The sequence below is a fragment of the Epinephelus fuscoguttatus genome, linkage group LG14 (assembly GCF_011397635.1).
Source record: "Epinephelus fuscoguttatus linkage group LG14, E.fuscoguttatus.final_Chr_v1".
NCBI lineage: Eukaryota > Metazoa > Chordata > Actinopteri > Perciformes > Serranidae > Epinephelus > Epinephelus fuscoguttatus.
The window spans coordinates 11,207,661-11,225,748 of record NC_064765.1 but is presented as its reverse complement, the minus strand read 5'-3'; the positions used below and the strand labels follow the sequence as shown (position 1 = coordinate 11,225,748).

General features: G+C 42.7%; 1 protein-coding gene across 2 annotated transcripts in view; it reads left to right on the top strand.

The window, feature by feature from the left end:
- The window catches only part of slc25a21 (solute carrier family 25 member 21), a 130,064-nt gene extending 115,453 nt beyond the window's left edge, over positions 1–14,611 (top strand). For both annotated transcript variants that reach the window (XM_049596527.1, XM_049596528.1), the window contains 7 exons: positions 237–303; positions 1,073–1,132; positions 6,734–6,841; positions 6,948–7,112; positions 9,260–9,441; positions 10,515–10,567; positions 12,534–14,611. In XM_049596527.1, coding sequence (XP_049452484.1) covers positions 237–303; positions 1,073–1,132; positions 6,734–6,841; positions 6,948–7,112; positions 9,260–9,441; positions 10,515–10,567; positions 12,534–12,595 — 697 coding nt within the window. In that variant the 3' untranslated portion in view covers positions 12,596–14,611. The remainder of the gene's footprint in view (positions 1–236; positions 304–1,072; positions 1,133–6,733; positions 6,842–6,947; positions 7,113–9,259; positions 9,442–10,514; positions 10,568–12,533) is intronic.
- Positions 14,612–18,088: the final 3,477 nt, after the last annotated feature.

Below are 18,088 nucleotides of genomic sequence, written 5' to 3'. Positions count from 1 at the left end.
AACATAGTTATGACTGTTAGATTCCATTTCTGCCAAGAGATGCCTCTACATCCTACACAATGGACCTTAAAATAAACATGATAAAAAACAGCAGCAGTCACTAATATCTACAGTAATAAACGTCATTTAAAAAGTTTGATGATGGAATAAAAGATCTCTTGAAGATGTTTCTCGTTGTTGCAGGTACCCTACAAGATATCGTCTTCCTGCATAACATTTTATTTCTGTCTCCACAGAGTCTTTGGCTTCTATAAAGGGATCCTGCCTCCAATCCTGGCGGAGACACCAAAGAGAGCAGTTAAGGTGAGATAAAGGATGTTTATCCATAGAAAACCGCAAAGCTTCTCGCACTCATGCAATGCTCCGGCTCCAGTTTCACCTTGAACTGCTCCACTGCTACATGAAAACACTCTAACCGCAGTTGTGCTAACATGGAACACATATGTTGGTTAAACGCATGACGTCTGTCAGCCATGTCTGCCTCCTCAGCCACTCCTATTTGTTCTGTAGGCCTACTAAATATTGACTTACAAGCATTTTGTCCAAGCCTTTTCCTGAGCCACCATCTTTTGATATGTGTTTAGGAAGGCTTTCAACATTTTAGGGGCTGACGGGGCACAAATGAGGCCTGATGCATGGTATGGAGCTGCTCTGTAATGAGATACTGGAGAGGAGAATGTGTGAACTTTAAAAATAAGCACTCACACTGAGAAGATGGGGTAATCGCTCACACAGCTAACAAAGCTGGCTGATGGTGAGAAATGTCTGGAACGAGGGATTAAAGCAAATTAAAGCTCCGATTAAAACGCCTCTGCTGGCGTTTTGCCCTTTGCTCGGATAAACAAATCAGTTGATGTGTCTGCGTTAGACTTTTCTCTTTCCACACAGATTGTGGTCTCAACATAGTGTGTTGAGCCAATGCTCACCCGAGTTCCCCTTTCCTCCTGCGTGTTTTTAAGGTAGCAGCTTTTAATAATGTGTGTACTTTGGGTGTGTTTGTATGTGGAGGTGTCAGTTTATGAATGCACTGTGACTTTATGACAACTTGTTTGTCCTGATCTTCCCTCTGCAGTTTTTCACCTTTGAGCAGTACAAGAAGTTGCTGAATTTGACCCCTTTGTCTCCTGGTGTGGTGAGTGTCTATCCACAGAAACATCTGAATACACTCTCACCTGAAAAATAAACACACACACACACTCACACACAGGACCAGGAAGAGTGTTACACCCAGTGTCAAAAATCAGCGTTTCAGCTCAGGTGCCAAAGGCTGGTAAAACAAAGATAAATGCCAAGAATAATTTTACTGGGCAAGTTACTTAATGTAAATCAATGTACACTTGTTAAAGCACAGGTTTAAATACTGTGTCATGTACAAATACAAGTAATGCATAAGTACGCTTAGAGAATTAACTCCACATTTACATGTTTCTTCTTCTGTTCCTACTACTCCTGGCCTAAAAAAATCATTCACTCTGTTTTGTAAGAGGGTTTTGTGAGAGTTTACTATTGTGGCAAATATAAAGTTTGCATAATGGCAACTTTACTGACTTAACGAGTCTTCTCACATTGGACCGGATAAAAAGTAAACTTCTCAAGTGGGGTTTAAACGAGGAAAGCCGGGACAACGCTTCTTAGAAATGTCTTAATTATGTTGTTGTGGCAAAGTAATCGCTTCCTGGATTATGTTAAGAGACGACGTGTCTTTCAGTTAAGGAAACTCTACATTCATGCACCATGTAGGCTTTGGACGGAGACGGTTGGGGAGGATGGTGGGCATACAAAGAGCAGGAAAGTGACACCAGAACTTTGAGTTCATGTCCGGACTCCTCTCTTAGGTTTAGGCAACAAAAGCACTTTGGCAAAGGTAAGGGGAAGATTGTAATTTTGGTTAAATGTTAATAATAAAAAAATAATAATTATGCTGTAGTCACTATGTGTGGATAAAGTTATAATAATTGCAAGATTGCCTATTGTGGTGGAAAACAACTGAAACATGTTCAGTATCAATATTTTTGCAACTTACTAGACACATTAATTAGCAGTTAGCATTCTTTATGGTACGCCATCCAAACTCCTAAATAAACTCCAATACATCCAGAACTCCGCTGCCTGTCTGCTCACCCATTCCCGATCCCGCGATCACATCACCCCTGTCCCACAACGCATCCAATTTGAAGTCCTTCTCCTCATTTATAAAGCCCTCTGTAACCAGGCCCCCTCCGACCTCACTGACCTGCTCCACCACCACACTCCTTCCCGCAGCCTCCACTCCTCTGATGCCAACCTCCTGACTCCACCACTATTATTAACATTTCCTCATTACATTAACAGAAAACGTATTTCTGTTAATATACAACATATTTGCTGTTCCAGATTAGTTGTATATAAACGTAATTTGTAGGAGACAGGGCTGACCTGTAATGACACGTTTGTTAGGCGTTAAGCACATGTGAAGTTATCCTTAATGGCTGACGGACACATTGAAATACAGGTAACTGAATAAAGATATCTAACCAACTTAAATGCATACCAATTTGGGTCCAATTTAACCTGCACTACATTGTTATTTCACAAAAACTACCATGACTGTCAAACCAACTGGAGTAAACCACATAACAAATGTTGAGTGAGATTCTGCTGTAAGATTGTAGTTGTAGTAAAATGCTTGATTACAAATGTCAGTGTGAATCAGGTTTCATACTTCTAAAGCTCCAGTTTTAGGAGTTAGACATATGAAGCGTTGCATTTAAAATCAGCTGATCAGGGCGGCATCATGAGCTCATGTTCCTGCCCAAACCTCCACTGTATCAGCTTCATTCCAGGCATCAGAGCTGCCAGAGGAAAAGTTTGGTGTCAGTACAACTGGCAGCTTGTCAGGAGCCATTTTTTTATTGCAGAGGCATTGTTCTGATTTTTATGGGCTCCAAGTGTGAGTCAATGTGTAATGTTTAGCATGGGCAAATATAATCTTCCAGAAACATTACAAGTCAATGCAAATACATTTTTTACTGGTGGCATGCTGTCTGTACTGTGAGTATCAGGAGAGTTTTGCTTCAGATCTTTATTCCATCACGTTGGATTTCAAATGTAACAATGACTATTATAGTTAGGTGCGTGCTTAAAAGATTACTTCATCCACAAAATGACCATTTGGGTGAATTTTTCTATAACTCACCTGTAAAAATTTTTATTAAGGCTTAAAGTTAGGCATAATTATGGGCGAGCCATTATAACTGACAGGCTGTCTGCAAGGCCACGTTACAGTCCATGAGTCAGATCTACCCCTCATTCCTCCACAGCTCCACCCACTCTCCAAATATGGTCACTTCTGGCAGTGGTCGAAATGCCAATCTCGAGGCTTCATAACAGGAGTTCACAAACCAATGGGTGACGTCATGGTGTCTATGTGTATTATTTTGTACAGTCTGTATTTGTAATGGATCGTTTGACAGCGGCCATGTAGGACCGTTGGCAAAAGTTTTAGGCATGGCAGAAATCCAATCTAACAAGCCAGATTGTTTATCTTTCAGGCAATTAATTGGGTGTTGTCACCCTCCTCACACTGCAAGTCAAACAACAAACAATCCAGCATGTAATTGGCCAAATTCTAAAATTAGTCAAGCTTAACAGTGTCTGCCAATTTCAGACTGAGCGGTTGTATGTTTACAAACTAGTAGTACTCAAGGTAAAAATGAATAAGAGCTTTAAAGACCAAAAAACCTTTTAAAGCTGAATTTCGTCACTTAAACCTTAAAGTCATTGTTTCATTTGAATCCATTGTGGTGTAGTGAAGCCAAAATAATTACATACATTACGCCGTCCTAACAAACAGACTCTGCTGTATGTTTGCTCGGCGGTTATTAATTCTGGAGACTGGTTACACCTCAGGCCATGAATCTACAAGTGGTTTCATCCTTCTTGACCAGCCTGGTTTCTGTTATATTGAGTCAGTTTTAAGCTAGACAGATCTGTGTTGCCGGGGTGCGGTCACCACACTCCGCCTATTCAGGTGGCAGCCAAGTGTCAGGAGTGATGGATGGCTTACCTGTAACTCAGCGCGGAGGCTGCCCCAGCACCGCACATATCCTCGTCTTGTTTTCACAGCCATTGGTGGAGAAATGTTTACCTGTCCCATCCATCATGCTCTCCACCTCCTTCTCTATCTCTTCATCTTCCTCTTCCTCAAGTGCCTCCAACCCCATTTACCCCAGAGGCCCTCGCCTATCAAGTACTGTAATCACATCAGATCATTAGTGCGAGTGAATTACAGATTGGTTCTGAATGGCTCTCACTCTCCTATTCAGTGTGGCACAGCTGAATGCCTTCACTCTGATTAATGAGGACACACACAGTAATAATACAAATAAGAAATTAAAACGTGGCTGGCTGGCTGTGTAAACATCGCGAGGCATGTCTGAGAGGATGGGTCCTGGGGCCCTGACAGCAGGATAAAGAGGCAGGAAGAGTAATGAGCTATAGACACGTTCTTGACATGTTCCCATTACGCTTCTCTGCATGCACACATGCATGCACACATGCACACACACATGCGCGCACACACACTTATACAGTCCCATGCAAATCCATGCAGTTTTCAAAAAGTCCCCTATTAATTACATGTCAGGGTTAAATATTTACAAGTAGGTAGTGGTTGTTCTTACCTCTTATATTGCATCGGGTGGCACAAAATAAATTAAAGTAGAATTTTTATTTTTTTCTTCCTTTAGCTGAATTTTCCACCTTTTAATAACGAATCTTAAACAGCTTGCTACTCACCTTCCTAGTTTCTCTCCTTTTGTTCACCTTCCTCTGCCTCCTGTAAGTCATCCAACATCTTGTCAAGTGATAACAAACACAGGTGCCTCGTGTGTCTTCAAGCATTTGTCAGATGACAACAATGACAGACATGACAGAAACAAATGTCAACTTTAGACAGGACAAAAAGACTCGGGGAACGAGTTTCTGAAAGCGAAACTTTGATTCAACGTCAAGCTCTGGCAGCTCAGTCAGATAGTTGTCCTCATTAGTTGCAATTACACGGACTATATTTCTTCAAGTGGATTAAATCATCCTGATCAGAGATTCCAACTTAACTGTTTATACAGACACTAAACAAAATGATTTGATAAGATGTGTATTTACACGCCTCAAAGCGTGTCATCTGAATATAACTATTTGACTTGCACAACATGGTTTCAGCTGCTGTGAAGTGTCCAATCTGCCCAACATATAACACAAGGAGAAGGTGTTTTCCCACCTTTTTTGAGAAGATTCAGTTCATTCAAGTGTAGAAGGAGAGGACGTTCTTTCATCCGTTAATACAGTTTCGTAATAAGTAACGTAAAGTGTAACCCAGGTTATTTTCTGTACCAACAAATAACAGATGTCCCCAAAATACTTCGCATGCAGACTACTACCAGCGTTCCCTAAATGTGTCATATACAGGCCACTGCTACAGGCAGCGATAGACGATTATGTCCAGCAATGTCACTCCTGTAGCGATGTTACACAAGGCTACTGTTTCTATCAGAGAATACATTTATTAATCAGAGCACTCACATAAGAACGCAACAGAAGCGCATTGCATCCACTGTATAAATAAAAAAATCGACACATTATCTTGTAATTACGAGATCTTATGTTGTAATTACGACTTATCTCAAAGTGCTTCCGTAGTCTACAGATATAATGATTTTATTCTGAAAAACCTTGACTGGAAGTACTGTCCTTGTGTTTCCCGGTGGACTCACCTTACAAATCAGCTAACATTAACGTTATTATGGAATCAGCGAAAGGCCTTATTGTAGTACAACATCGGGATCTCTACAAGATCTCATAATAACGACATAAGGTCTCATAATTACAAGATAATGTGTTGTTTTTTTATTTATTCAGTGAATGCACTGCGCTTCCATAGAACGCAGCACTAGCAGGGCGCTAAATATTTTTTTAATTTATAAACTCTGTCAAAATCAACACAGGAAGGCGCGCAGAAACAGTTGTTGCAGCATGTCGTAATAATGTAACTGAGGGCACGTTCAATCTCAAAATGTTTTGCTATGGTTTCCGGGTTGAATGATATGAGACGGTGTGCAATGGGCTTTGAGGTACGTTTTCTTTTGTTTGGTGGGTGTGTCAGAGGTGGTACTCAATCAGCAATGTCTAGTAGATATTTACCTAATGTTCTTTTTTGTTGTTATATTTTACACTAAACATATGTCCCCATGCTAATAAAGCCCCTTTAAATTGATTGTAATTAAACACCACTGTACTAAAAGGCAGTGCGATTGCAAAACACGACAGTGTTCAACGTACCACTGTTTCTGTTGGTATAAATGTTTTGCTACATTTTGTCAGGGCTGCCCTCATGTTACCTCCACGTGGGGCAAACATGCACAAATAAAATATATGTATTTATTCCAATGAGAGAGAAACAATCAGATTAAGTGTTCACACAGTCATTGGGCGCTAATATTTCCTATTAAAGGGGTTATCACAAGGTTTACACAACCTCTCTCAACCCCATTGAAAATTTCTTACGATTTGATGGGCTCACACCGGGTTCTTCCTGTTGAGGTGGTCACATAAGACTTTTTTGTTCTGAATATTAGATGAATATTTAGGTCCAAATAAATCAATTATTGTTTAAATCTGTTTTGCCTATTCTGCTCTGTCTCTACCCAAATATTATCTCCACATTCTCACTCCTAAATCACGTCGATCTCCCCTCCAGGCGCTGTCTGTAGCAGGGCTCGGCGCAGGCTTGACTGAGGCTGTTGTCGTCAATCCATTTGAGGTGGTGAAAGTCAGTCTCCAGGCCAACCGCGACGCCTTCAAACAGGTTGATAGAAATAATATGTTGTAATATGCTCTTTTCTGTGAAAGCCCAGTGTTTTGTTTTTTGTCAGCATGTGACATTTTCTTTGAATTCATTCTCTCCAATACAGCAACCGTCTTCATTCGCTCAAGCAAGGCACATAATTAATGCAAACGGATTTGGGCTGAATGGCCTGAATAAAGGACTAACATCGACACTGGGACGCCACGGAGTTTTCAACATGATCTACTTTGGCTTCTACTTCAACGTCAAGGATGCTATTCCCACCAACCCGGTAATATGCCAGTCAAAATCTATGATCACACTCCGACCTCCAGTGCTGTTTTGATTTTAGGGACAAATGCAGCCGAAGCCAAATGACAGACACACCACTCCAGCTTTGCTTTGGTGTTTGTAACCTTGACTACACCTTGTTTCTTGCTAACTTCAGGCTATATGATATGCACATGTCCCAGCCACCTCGCCAGTGGGGAATTGCAAGTGTTTGACAGTATGATTAGTGATCCTGACTGCCATGGCAAAGAGGAAGCAGAAATCAGAGAGGAGCTTGTAAGATCAGCCCTGCTAATACCTCCGCTGTTTGCTCGTCATAACATCCTCAAAGTTTCAGATTACACGTCCGGCAGCGCCTGATGGCCCAAACAAAAGTTAATTTTGTTTAATGGAAACGTTACCATACGCCAGCTCCACATGTACAAACCGGAGCATTAGATTAACTCCGATGAACTAATTGGAAGCAGACAACAGTACTATTTTCAAGACAAGGTTACAGTGGGAGCCCGGGCGCTGCTATATTTTCAACATTTTTCCAGTGACGCATGGTGTACAGAGGAGCAAGTGGTCATCCTCTGTGAATGATAATTATGTGGCTGGATGACCCAAATAGCTCTCTTCTTAGATTGTGGCCGTCGCTTTTGGGAATGATCCATCGGTATGTACGGTGAAGGAATGATCCTGTTTGTGAGAGGCTAACAACGGCTATTGTTGAGGCAGCAAAGAATAAATACTGCGGCCACCGACAGCTCACAGGCTGAGCTGATAGTGGCGTTTCTCCAAAGCCCTTTTGTCAGCAACATGAGCAATGAGCTTGCAACTCAAACATGTCCATAGTCAAATGAAGTTGGCCGAGCTCAGGCTTCTCTCACATCTCTATTTTAATAGTGCGGAGGAGGCAGATAGCACACTGCCATCATTCACAAGTGAATGTGTGAGGAGATGTTTGCTTAAGGCTGTTAGGAAGTGGGTTGATGGGTGTACTTAGGCCGCGGGTATGTCGCCCCCTTCCCCACATCCCACTTGAAAAAAACAGAAGAAGTGGGATTAGCTGTTGATTTACCTCGGCTCTCAGGGTGTCCACCCGCTTGAGAAAGGCCTGGACCAGAGAGGCTGCTGTCATTTGTAAAAATATCCCGGCCAATTAGCTGTCAGAGCTCTCTGAGTCTGGGCTTCTTTGGTACAGTAATACCCCTGTGCCGAGTCACAGCCCAATTACCCAAATTGTCCCCATATGCCTCCCCAGTCTGCCTGCATGCACCCTGTTTATAAATCCTCTGTCTTGGCTCCCCCAAAGAACATGTGCTTCTGCTCAGCCAATCAGAGCGCTGCACCACAGTCAGGAAGCACTAATCTGCCCCCCGCTACCATAAAATGATCAGGGCTTTCATGCCAGCTTTGCAATCATATGCACAAGCCCCCTCATGCTCTCCCCCTTCTTCTGCTCACATATACATACACATAATGTCTCACCACTTACTTAGTCAACTCCGGGGCACTACTTTCTCTCTGGTGCTGTAAGTCTTATTTACAACTTATGTTTCGTGCAATGATATTTAACACCTGGTGCCCACTCTGGAAATGTTTCCAGTAAAATGGTGCTTGTTGAACATACTTACCAGGGTTTAGTGTTAATTTTTTTTTCTCACTTGCCACACATGAAAGGGTCAGAAAAATACTCACCTGAACTCAATTTTTACCTGCGCCTATAATAATCGTTTTATTTATTAACAGTTATCAAATAACAAGAGAGACCAAAGTTAATTGTCATGAGAAACAACCCCGATTTAACTTGTGACAAACTGTGCAATACATAGTCGGAGCTAAGCCAACATCCTCCAGCGACACCCAACATAACTCCTGTTTTCAGGATAAGTGAAACTTTTTCTTTACTCACCACCATTTTCTTGCAAGTGCTTAGTCGGCACTGTGTATGTGCAATTCTCAACAGAGACGAGCAGCGAGAAGGCTTTCTCCTTAGCTACATCCATCATCAGCTCTGGAGAAAACAATGTTTAATTCTCTTTTATTATTTCTCCAATTGGACACGTTAGTTGCTCGAGTTACTTGCCCCCAAACTATTGGGCACTCCTTACTGTTGAGTCCTTTATACTTTATTTTAATCTTGTATGCCTTCTTCTTTACCAGGACCCCACCCTGGAGTTCCTGAGGAAGTTTGCCATTGGCCTGGTGTCGGGGACCATCTCCTCCTGCGTTAACATTCCCTTCGACGTAGCCAAGAGCCGCATCCAAGGCCCCCAGCCTGTGCCCGGAGAGATCAAGTACCGCACCTGCTTCCAGACCATGGCGCTGGTGTACCGGGAGGAGGGGTATGAGCAAAGGGGGGGGTTAAGCAGAGGATCAAAAGTTAAAAAAAAAAATTAAAACACTGGCACTGATGCATCCAAGAATTAATGAGGCACTTTGTCTGTTTTGTTAGCAATTGATAGTTGGTTATCTGCCAAGCTAGCTGTCAGAGAAGACAAATGTAGCAGCTGCAGCTACATGTTAGCAGGGTTTGATTGTGCAGCGCGAGTTTCCTGCACTAACTACAGAGGAAGTGTACGAACAGCTTAATGCAAAGCTGTGATCCGATGAATGGAAACCAAATAGTGACGTTACATTCTGGGCCGTGTTCCCCACGTGTGTGATCATACATCTCTGCAGTCTGTCAGACGTACAGTAAATGTTAACATATTTTCGAGCCTCGCAGAATGGCAGCTCTAAATGGAAGCTTCAAGGAAAAGATGTATGTTATGTTAGCAATTGCCCCAGGCGCTCCACTTTCCCCCATGCAGCTCAAGTAGACAAGGGCCAGCGAGATGTTTGTAGTTAGTGGATGCAGGAGCCTCGGGGGCGGCTGCAGGAACGGCACTGAAACGTTGTCGTCGCAGGGGTGCGTGGAGGGTGCCCCCTCCGCCACATCCAGTCCCCTGCTCTAACACAACACAGTCCCAGCTAATTAGTGGTCCCTATGGGAGACGTCGTTAAGCAGACCCTAACGAGCCGCGCGGCGCTCCACGGGTCAATCTAATCAGACAGAGGGCCAGGGAGGAAGTGGGTCGAGCCTTATTAACGCCATCAGTGGCGGGGGCAGGGAGCGGGACAGGGAGCACGAGGCGGAGGCAGGCAGCCACTGATCACCTTGAATGCATTAAGGGGCAGGTACTCACCACCGCTGGCCGTTAGACCCCAGCTATGTACCTGACGGGGTGAGAGACAGGCAGCCAGGCAGACAGACAGGCAAGAACTCACCGCTACACTCACACACATGCAAGTACACACACATAGTAAAGGCAGACACTGATGAAAATAGTCCTCTGTTGACTTGATTCACATATTTTGAGTTTTAACTACAGTACTTTGTATTTGCAAATATTTAACATCCTGTTTTTTTCTGTAGGTACTTGGCCCTGTACAAGGGGTTGGTGCCCAAGATAATGAGGCTTGGACCAGGTAACAATAAACACTTCTTTATACTGATATCAAAAATGTCCTTATAATCACAAATTGCTTGCTACAGCCGATGCAAAGGGGTTTAGTTTAAACTAGACCTAATAGAAACAAACTGAAATCTATGTTTTTTAATGTGCGGGAACTCCCAAATTATTAATCTAGACGGAGCTTTCCAACTTACGTCAGTGTTAAATTCACCCTTCATGAGTTTTTCCAATGAAATGAGGCAAGAACAAACACTACTTCCTTCTCAGATGTGTTAATTCTTACTGTTTTGTACTGTAACAAAACGGCCAAATCCATGTTTACATTATTTTTGGTATCTACTGTATGTGATGTTTGAATTGTAATATTGAGAGCCAGAATAACTGCCAACCCTAATATTCTTCCTCATAGAGTGCTGCAGGAATGAGTCCTTAAACCCAGAAATGAGTTAGCATGTTAGCACTCTTTGTTCCCTCATCTTGAAGTCAATGGGTTTTTGGTTAGATGCCTGAAATAAGATCTGTGGTTAACTCAAGCTTAAGAGACTTCTACATTTTGATCTGCAACATAAAACATGCCAGTAAATACTCCAGTCATGATTTTTGAAGCTCTTAAGTGTCTCTAAAAAAAGGCATTTGCCAACAAGTAGTTAAATGAGACTACAGAACATCATCACGCCGAACACGGCTTTACAGCCTCACTGTGGTGGCAACGTTAAGTCATGATATTGTGGTGTAGTTGGTTTATAGCCTTACGTTAGCTTTTTCCCTCTGGCGATTGCATTTACGCTTCAGAAATCATAAAAGTGGTGTTCATTTGTGCAGATTATCTGGCTGAACATAACGTGAAAGCATGGGTGGATTATGAGACAATGGGCCCCTGGGCACAGACATGCAGAAGACCCCATCACCACTCCCACATTGGAGCAAGACACACAGACTTTGTAGTTGTTTTGTGTCTCTTTTTAGTTGTTTTATGTTTCTTTGTGGCATTTTAAGTCTCCTTCTGGTCGCTACACGCAGCATATTCTCGCTCCGACCTGTGTTTTGGTCATGGACCATCCACATACAACGTGCAAAGTACCCTGGGTGCGTTGGATGTTGACTTCTGGGACATTGTGTCAAGTTCTGCTTGTTGCATGCATTGTCTTCTTTCAAAATACACTTTCTTTCACAGGAAATTTAAGTCGGTACAACACTGCGCATTTACTTTCTTTCCTTCAGCCTGCCTCTCATTTACAACAAACACGTGGTTAGGTTTAGGCAACAAAAATACGTGGTTGCGTTTAGGAAAAGAAAACAGGGTTTGAGAATCTCACAGAACGTGAACACCGCTCTCTCGGGTGAAAGTCAATGTTTGTTGGACCCATCCACAACCCCTCCTGCCCGCCCACATGGACTTTCGCCGCCTTGATTTTCGTCCTTGTCCTGCCGCGTTTCCCCTGCCGCCGCCGGGTGCCAATAAACTATAACAGCAACCAGCCGCGTATCATGCCAATGTAAAGGATGCCTTCTTTCCTTGGTTTCTGATGCCGTTAGCCACTGCTCAAGCACCGGATTTCGACAACTTTGGAGTGAGACGGGGCTCGCACACGTCTTTTCGAGTGACATTTTGTAGGTAAAGGTCAGAGGGGACATTTTTGGCTCCTGGGCCTGTGCCCAGTAGGCCTGTTCATTAATCCATCCATGCATGTAAATATCTAAAATATTTGTTTGCCACAGAGCTTATCCTCTGTAATTATGCAAAATTCAATGGGAAAATCCCACTGGCCTATTGTCGAGGGAACCAGGGTGATGTTAACTTCAGGGCTGACCTACAAATAAATGTCATCTCTGCAGCACTCTATGTACCCATCCATGTAATGTCCATATATAATAAAGTATATTCCTGTGTTCCTATTGGTTGCGTAGCTGGCACTGCTTATTCACTAGCAGAGATATACAGGTTGATTCACTGCGTCTTTCTTCTTGTTTGGTTACAGGTGGAGCAGTGATGCTGCTGGTCTATGAATATGTGTCTGGATGGCTGCAGAGGAACTGGTAACAAAAAACAGCACAGAAAGGGAACCCAAGAGAGTGCCTTATGGATCGTATCACAATGCTGTTTCCGTTAACTGACTCCAGTGACGTCAGATCAAATTAGTTTTTAGTTTGTTTCTTGTTTTGTTTTTTAACTTGAAGACACAATAATCATCTGCAAAATACCAAGTCAGCATTACAATAAAACTTAGAATGCAAACTTTCTAGGGACAAACATCTTTATCAGAGTTACTTTCTCAGGAATGAAAACCAGCTGGAATATTTGAAAACTGACAAATTCTTTTCTAATGGAAAACATGTTTTTAACAGTGGATCAGTAGGTTTTAAAGGCCCTGAAATCCTATTGGCTCAATCCACTTCCTACCATGAGTAATGAGGTCCTACATGAACACAATATTCTCTGCCAAAGTTACAACAGTTTTTCGTTATTTCACATGAGACCTTTATGCATTTCATGCTTTTTTTTTTGCTGCGCTCCTCTCTCTGGTTTACAGTGGGCGGTGCTCAGTTGGGAAAGGTTGTGGGGTTGTTTGCTTATGTTGCCAGTTCTGTCTGTCAAATCTGAGCAAACCACACCCTCACAGCCCTGATGAAGCAAATAATGTGAGCTTTTACACGTCTCATCTTTTAAAGAGTAATAGCTAAGAATGTTTTTTCATGAAGTAGCTTTTTTTAGTCAAGATACTTAATGTTATAGCACTAAATATTTGAAACCACGTTTTCAGGGGCTTTAAAGCTGGGTTAGGCAGTTTTCTTGGAAACTTACATTTCTCCCCCGTCTGTCCTAAACCCCTCCCACCAGACGAGCATGCGTTTCATACAGTGACCTATACGGGTACTACTCAGTCATTTCAATCATCCTGAATGTGATTGTGATCCTGATATTGTTGTATAGCATCAATTCTATGAGAATCACCGTCCTGTTTTCTTTTCAATTGTTGGGGCTTGTAAAGCCTTTTGAGATGACAGTGACTACGTTTACATGCACAAAATTTTCCAGTTCTTGCCCTTATTTTGAAAAAGACAATATTCCTATTATGCTGTTTACATGGCTAATGAAAATAATTATTCCACCAATATTCCTGTTTATATGCAGCCGTGCATACTCCGATTAATGTGACCTTAACGTGTCGTCAAAATATGGAAAGGTGGATCAGCCATTTTGCTTCTTTGCATCAATGTAGAATTTTTTCCCTGTGTACAAAGGCTCTGTCCTTACCGCAGCGGCCGCGGCCTCCATTAAAACCCACAGCCCCCTGCTACATGCAATCCCCGACTCTCTCCCTTCACGCCAAAACAGACTGCCCTATCAATCAAAGGCAAAAGCCCTAAAAAAAATATTCATGTAAAAAAAACCAAAAAAACATTCCCTACTTTAACCATTCAAACGCAGCCTCCCTCTTTCATTCCTTCAACCACCTTCTTGAAAAGGTCAGCATTGAGAAACTTTTGCATATCCGAAAACCTGTTGATATCCAAGTCTTTCATAATGTGTGCATTTCTTCTGGGCATGCATCTCTACCTTACGTGTACAAACTGTTGGTTTGTGTGCAACGCACAGAGCTGACTGCTTTGTGTCGCAAACTGTGGTAAAAACCCCAATTTAGACACATATTCTGAAGGCGCTGTAAACATGTCCAAAGAATGCTCCTAAAACCGGACTAATACCAGCATATCCCACAAGTCTTAATTGCAAAGTACTAAATTTGCAAAAGGGCCTAATTTGGAATATTCAAACAGAATTTGCTGTCTACATGACCCATATCAAATTAGGAATATTGTCATATTTGACAGTGTGCATGTAAATGTAATCAGTGTGATTTGAGGCTCGAGCTAACGTGACATTACCATGAACTTGAATTAGCCGCAGACGTGAGCCTCTGCCTACTGTTAGCAGAAGGCTAAACTGTTAGTAACATTTTCTCTCCATCTCTGAAACACTTAGCTTCTTTCGTTCATTAGTTCGTTTTATCATCAGAGTTTCTTTTAGACTGTTTTTAATAAGTCCACCTTCCTTTTTTTAGACAGTTGTTGCCAGTGCTGGAAAAACAACTTCCTCTGCAGGGTTCTCCATCATTGAAACAGGCCTTCACCATCTAAAGGGACGTGCAGTTGCATCTGCATTTGTAGAAGAGCCAATAGGAATGCCCTCTCTCCTAAATGACCTGTGATTGGCCAAAGTATCCCGTCACATGCTAGATTTTCTAAAGCCTGAAAAGAGCAGCAAGAGGAGGTGCAGAAGTGTAGTTTTCTCTCAGACCACTTGAATGACAATATGCTTAAAAGTTAATAAGGCGCAATGGCGTGCAAAAATAAAACTGCCTATCCCAGCTTTAATGGTCAGTTTCAAAACACCAGGGAATGAGTGAAGGCATGTTACAACAGGACTTACAAAACACACTCAGCTCTACACCCACTGTAGAGCACACAGGTATAGGCCATGGTTATATAGCTGCACACAACACACACCGAGTGGGTCATCTGTCTCTATCAAACATCAGTCTTAATGTAAACGGCTCACTGAGGAGCAGTTTTTGAAGTCTGCTACAGTGCACACACACCCACTACAGCAGCGTCTATACGCACACACTCTGTTAATACTGTGTGTCCATGTCTTTATGTATAACACTGCATACGTGATCGCAATTATATGCTATGATCACACCCGTAGTACTGAGCCTTACTGTACACCTCAGATAAACCAAATAGCCGCAGTAGTGCCTGATAATTCATACAAGAATTACTGTGTGTAGGAATTTCTTACACACATTTTTAAGGCCTATTGCAGAACTTTTATAATGAATATCTTTTTGCATGACTGATATTTTTCTGTACCTCTTTTAATTGGACGAGTGTGAAAGCTTTTATTAGTAAGAAATTGTGTTAATCTGACTTATCTCAATGTAATTATCAGCATTTGTCAAAAGTTACTTGTTACAAATAAAAAAAGAATGGAACTAAACTCACTTGGTTCCTCACTGTGTGTGTGTGCATGTATGTGTGTGTTTGGAGTGTGTTAAGCACTTGTGCGCCCTGTAAGTTTGTGTTGCTGCGTGTTTGCCTCTCACTGGGAGCGTTTGAGCTTGGCGTCGATATAAGCGTATCACCTTCCTTCACTTAACCACTTCTTCACCCTCCTCCTCGTCAGAGCACTGTTGTTTGAGAACCTGTCAGCTGTATTAGCCAACCCAGTGTCAGTCTTTTCTCCGTCTCTCTTGGTGGCGGCCTGAGCACACAACGCTAGTGCAAGCTAAAACAACAAGCTCAAGAAATGCAAATGTGGCTGCAGGAATCGGAGGGGGTTACCGCACACATTTCTCTCCCTCTGCCAGTCTATCTCTTACACAAATATGCACACACACATGCAAACACACACACACACACCTGTTGCACAGCCTTCGGGGTAGTGGCTGCTCTGTAAGAGACTCATCTTAACCTCATCTGGTAGTAGCTTACACTGAGCCACGTTGGCATTTGACAGTCATCATTAATGTGGGAGTTTCTCTCTGCCAAAATGGAACGGCTCCTGGTTTTTTGCCCAGGGGGCGCGTGGTGATAGACTAACAACTGCGGCTTGCAGACTGATGGAATTGTAAGCGCTTAACGTGTCCTTTTTGTAGTGGAGTGCTGAGCATGTATGTTTGCTTCAGACTTGACAGTTTGCAACATGTGCCGCGTGTATTGCTGGTAGTCAGGCAACAGAACCACCCTTCACCTGAATTCCCTGCACACACTACTGATCATAAATCTTCTGCAGCTAAGTCCCCCTTCTTCACACCCTTTCCATGTACGCTCCTCATCTTCAGCAGTAACATTTCAATTCAGTGGCTCCACTCTGACAAGTCTGCAATTTGGACATGGCCATACCTGTCTGTCCCTGTGTGTTTAATGATTAATATAAATTAAAATGTCCAGGATTTACACTGCATGTAAAAAGCAGTTATTCATGCAAGTGTGATTGGACATTGGAGCCGCGTGTGTACATACCAAAGACACGGAACCAGACATGTTGTGATTTTCTGAGCCCAGTTTTTCTTTTCAAGAGCTTTTACTCACCTGTGTGCTCAACATTGCTGTTTTAAGGCATTAAGAAAACATTCTGGCTGTTGTCAGCTTCTTTTAAAAATGTTCATTGAGCAGGAACACGCATGAAGTGCTGTGTTCGCCCCGTACTCTGCTCTGTGTTACCCTGCAAATGGCTGTCTTGTGTCTGATTGCATGTGGAGAAGTAAAGATAACCATATGACACTGAAGTCAGACTCGACATCATTAATTATAAACACGTGTCTGCCCCTATTTTTAAAACTACGCCTTTTAGACCCTCGCCTCCATAAAGCTGACCAACATTAGACTACAAGAGCAGGGATGATTAGACTTTCGAGAAGCTTTTCCTCCTGTCTAGAAAACACACTGTTCCTATTTTTTAAATACTGGTGTCAATTAAGACGACCACATTTTAATTTTGTTGCATGAGTCAGAGGAGGCTAACAAGGCTGTGCTCAGTTCATGTAGCTTAGTTGAAAGGAAAAGTTGTTTGGCCTTGTTGTGTGTAGGCTGAGGTAAAAAAAAAAAAAAAAAACAACAAAGAAGAGCATGTAACGACTTTTTCATGTCACTCAGAGAGTTAACCATCATTTACTGTATGTGATGGATGGTGGAGGGTTAAGGGGTGGCCGTGAGGGCTGGCTGGTACAGCGAGTGTATGATCAGCACGTCCCTGTGATGTGGTTCACATACGGTCAAAGAAACACTACGATCCCTGAGCAACGGTCCGTGACCACTGGATGCGGGGAAGAGTGCTTTCCAAGTCAAATCAGCCCCTGCATGGGGAGGACTGTTGACACTGTCGCATGGAGGGACTGTTTCTGCCGTAGCACAGGAGGAATGGAAACATGGGGCCTCTGAACCCTCAGCAGCAGGTAATGCTATGTAAAAGAGCAGGTGAGCCGTTTTATCAAGTTATTAATCTACAGCTTCATGTCCACGTCGGAGCCCAGTTTGTTTAAATCTCTGGTTTCCACTGCGGGGCTAGACAGGGCTTGCTGTAATTTATTACACCACACTTTTCCCCCTCATAACTTTCAGAAAGTATTTTTGCATCATTTTGCAAACATGTCATTTGTCAGCCGGGCCGTGCGCTTTTCTTTTGTAATGAACACGTTGAGTCGGCCCTGACAAGCCCTGTTTGGGCCTTTTTGTGGCCGCCGAAGGTTCGTGTTTGGGTCACATGTCTGATGACCTTGGAGACCGCAGGCCAATGAGCCTATTTGTGGCTCTCTGAATGCACATGGACGGACTCCACCTCACCCCGGGAGTCTGGGAGTCTTCGGCTTGGAGATCTCGAATTTTAATGCAACAGCGATTTTCTAATTTACTGTGTTTTACACACGCCTAAATCCAGCTGAAGAATTCTTTATGGCTTAAAATTATAATGCATGACATTAGACCCTTGCTTTGATTTACAAAGGATAGCAGGGCTTTCAAAATCACACCACTC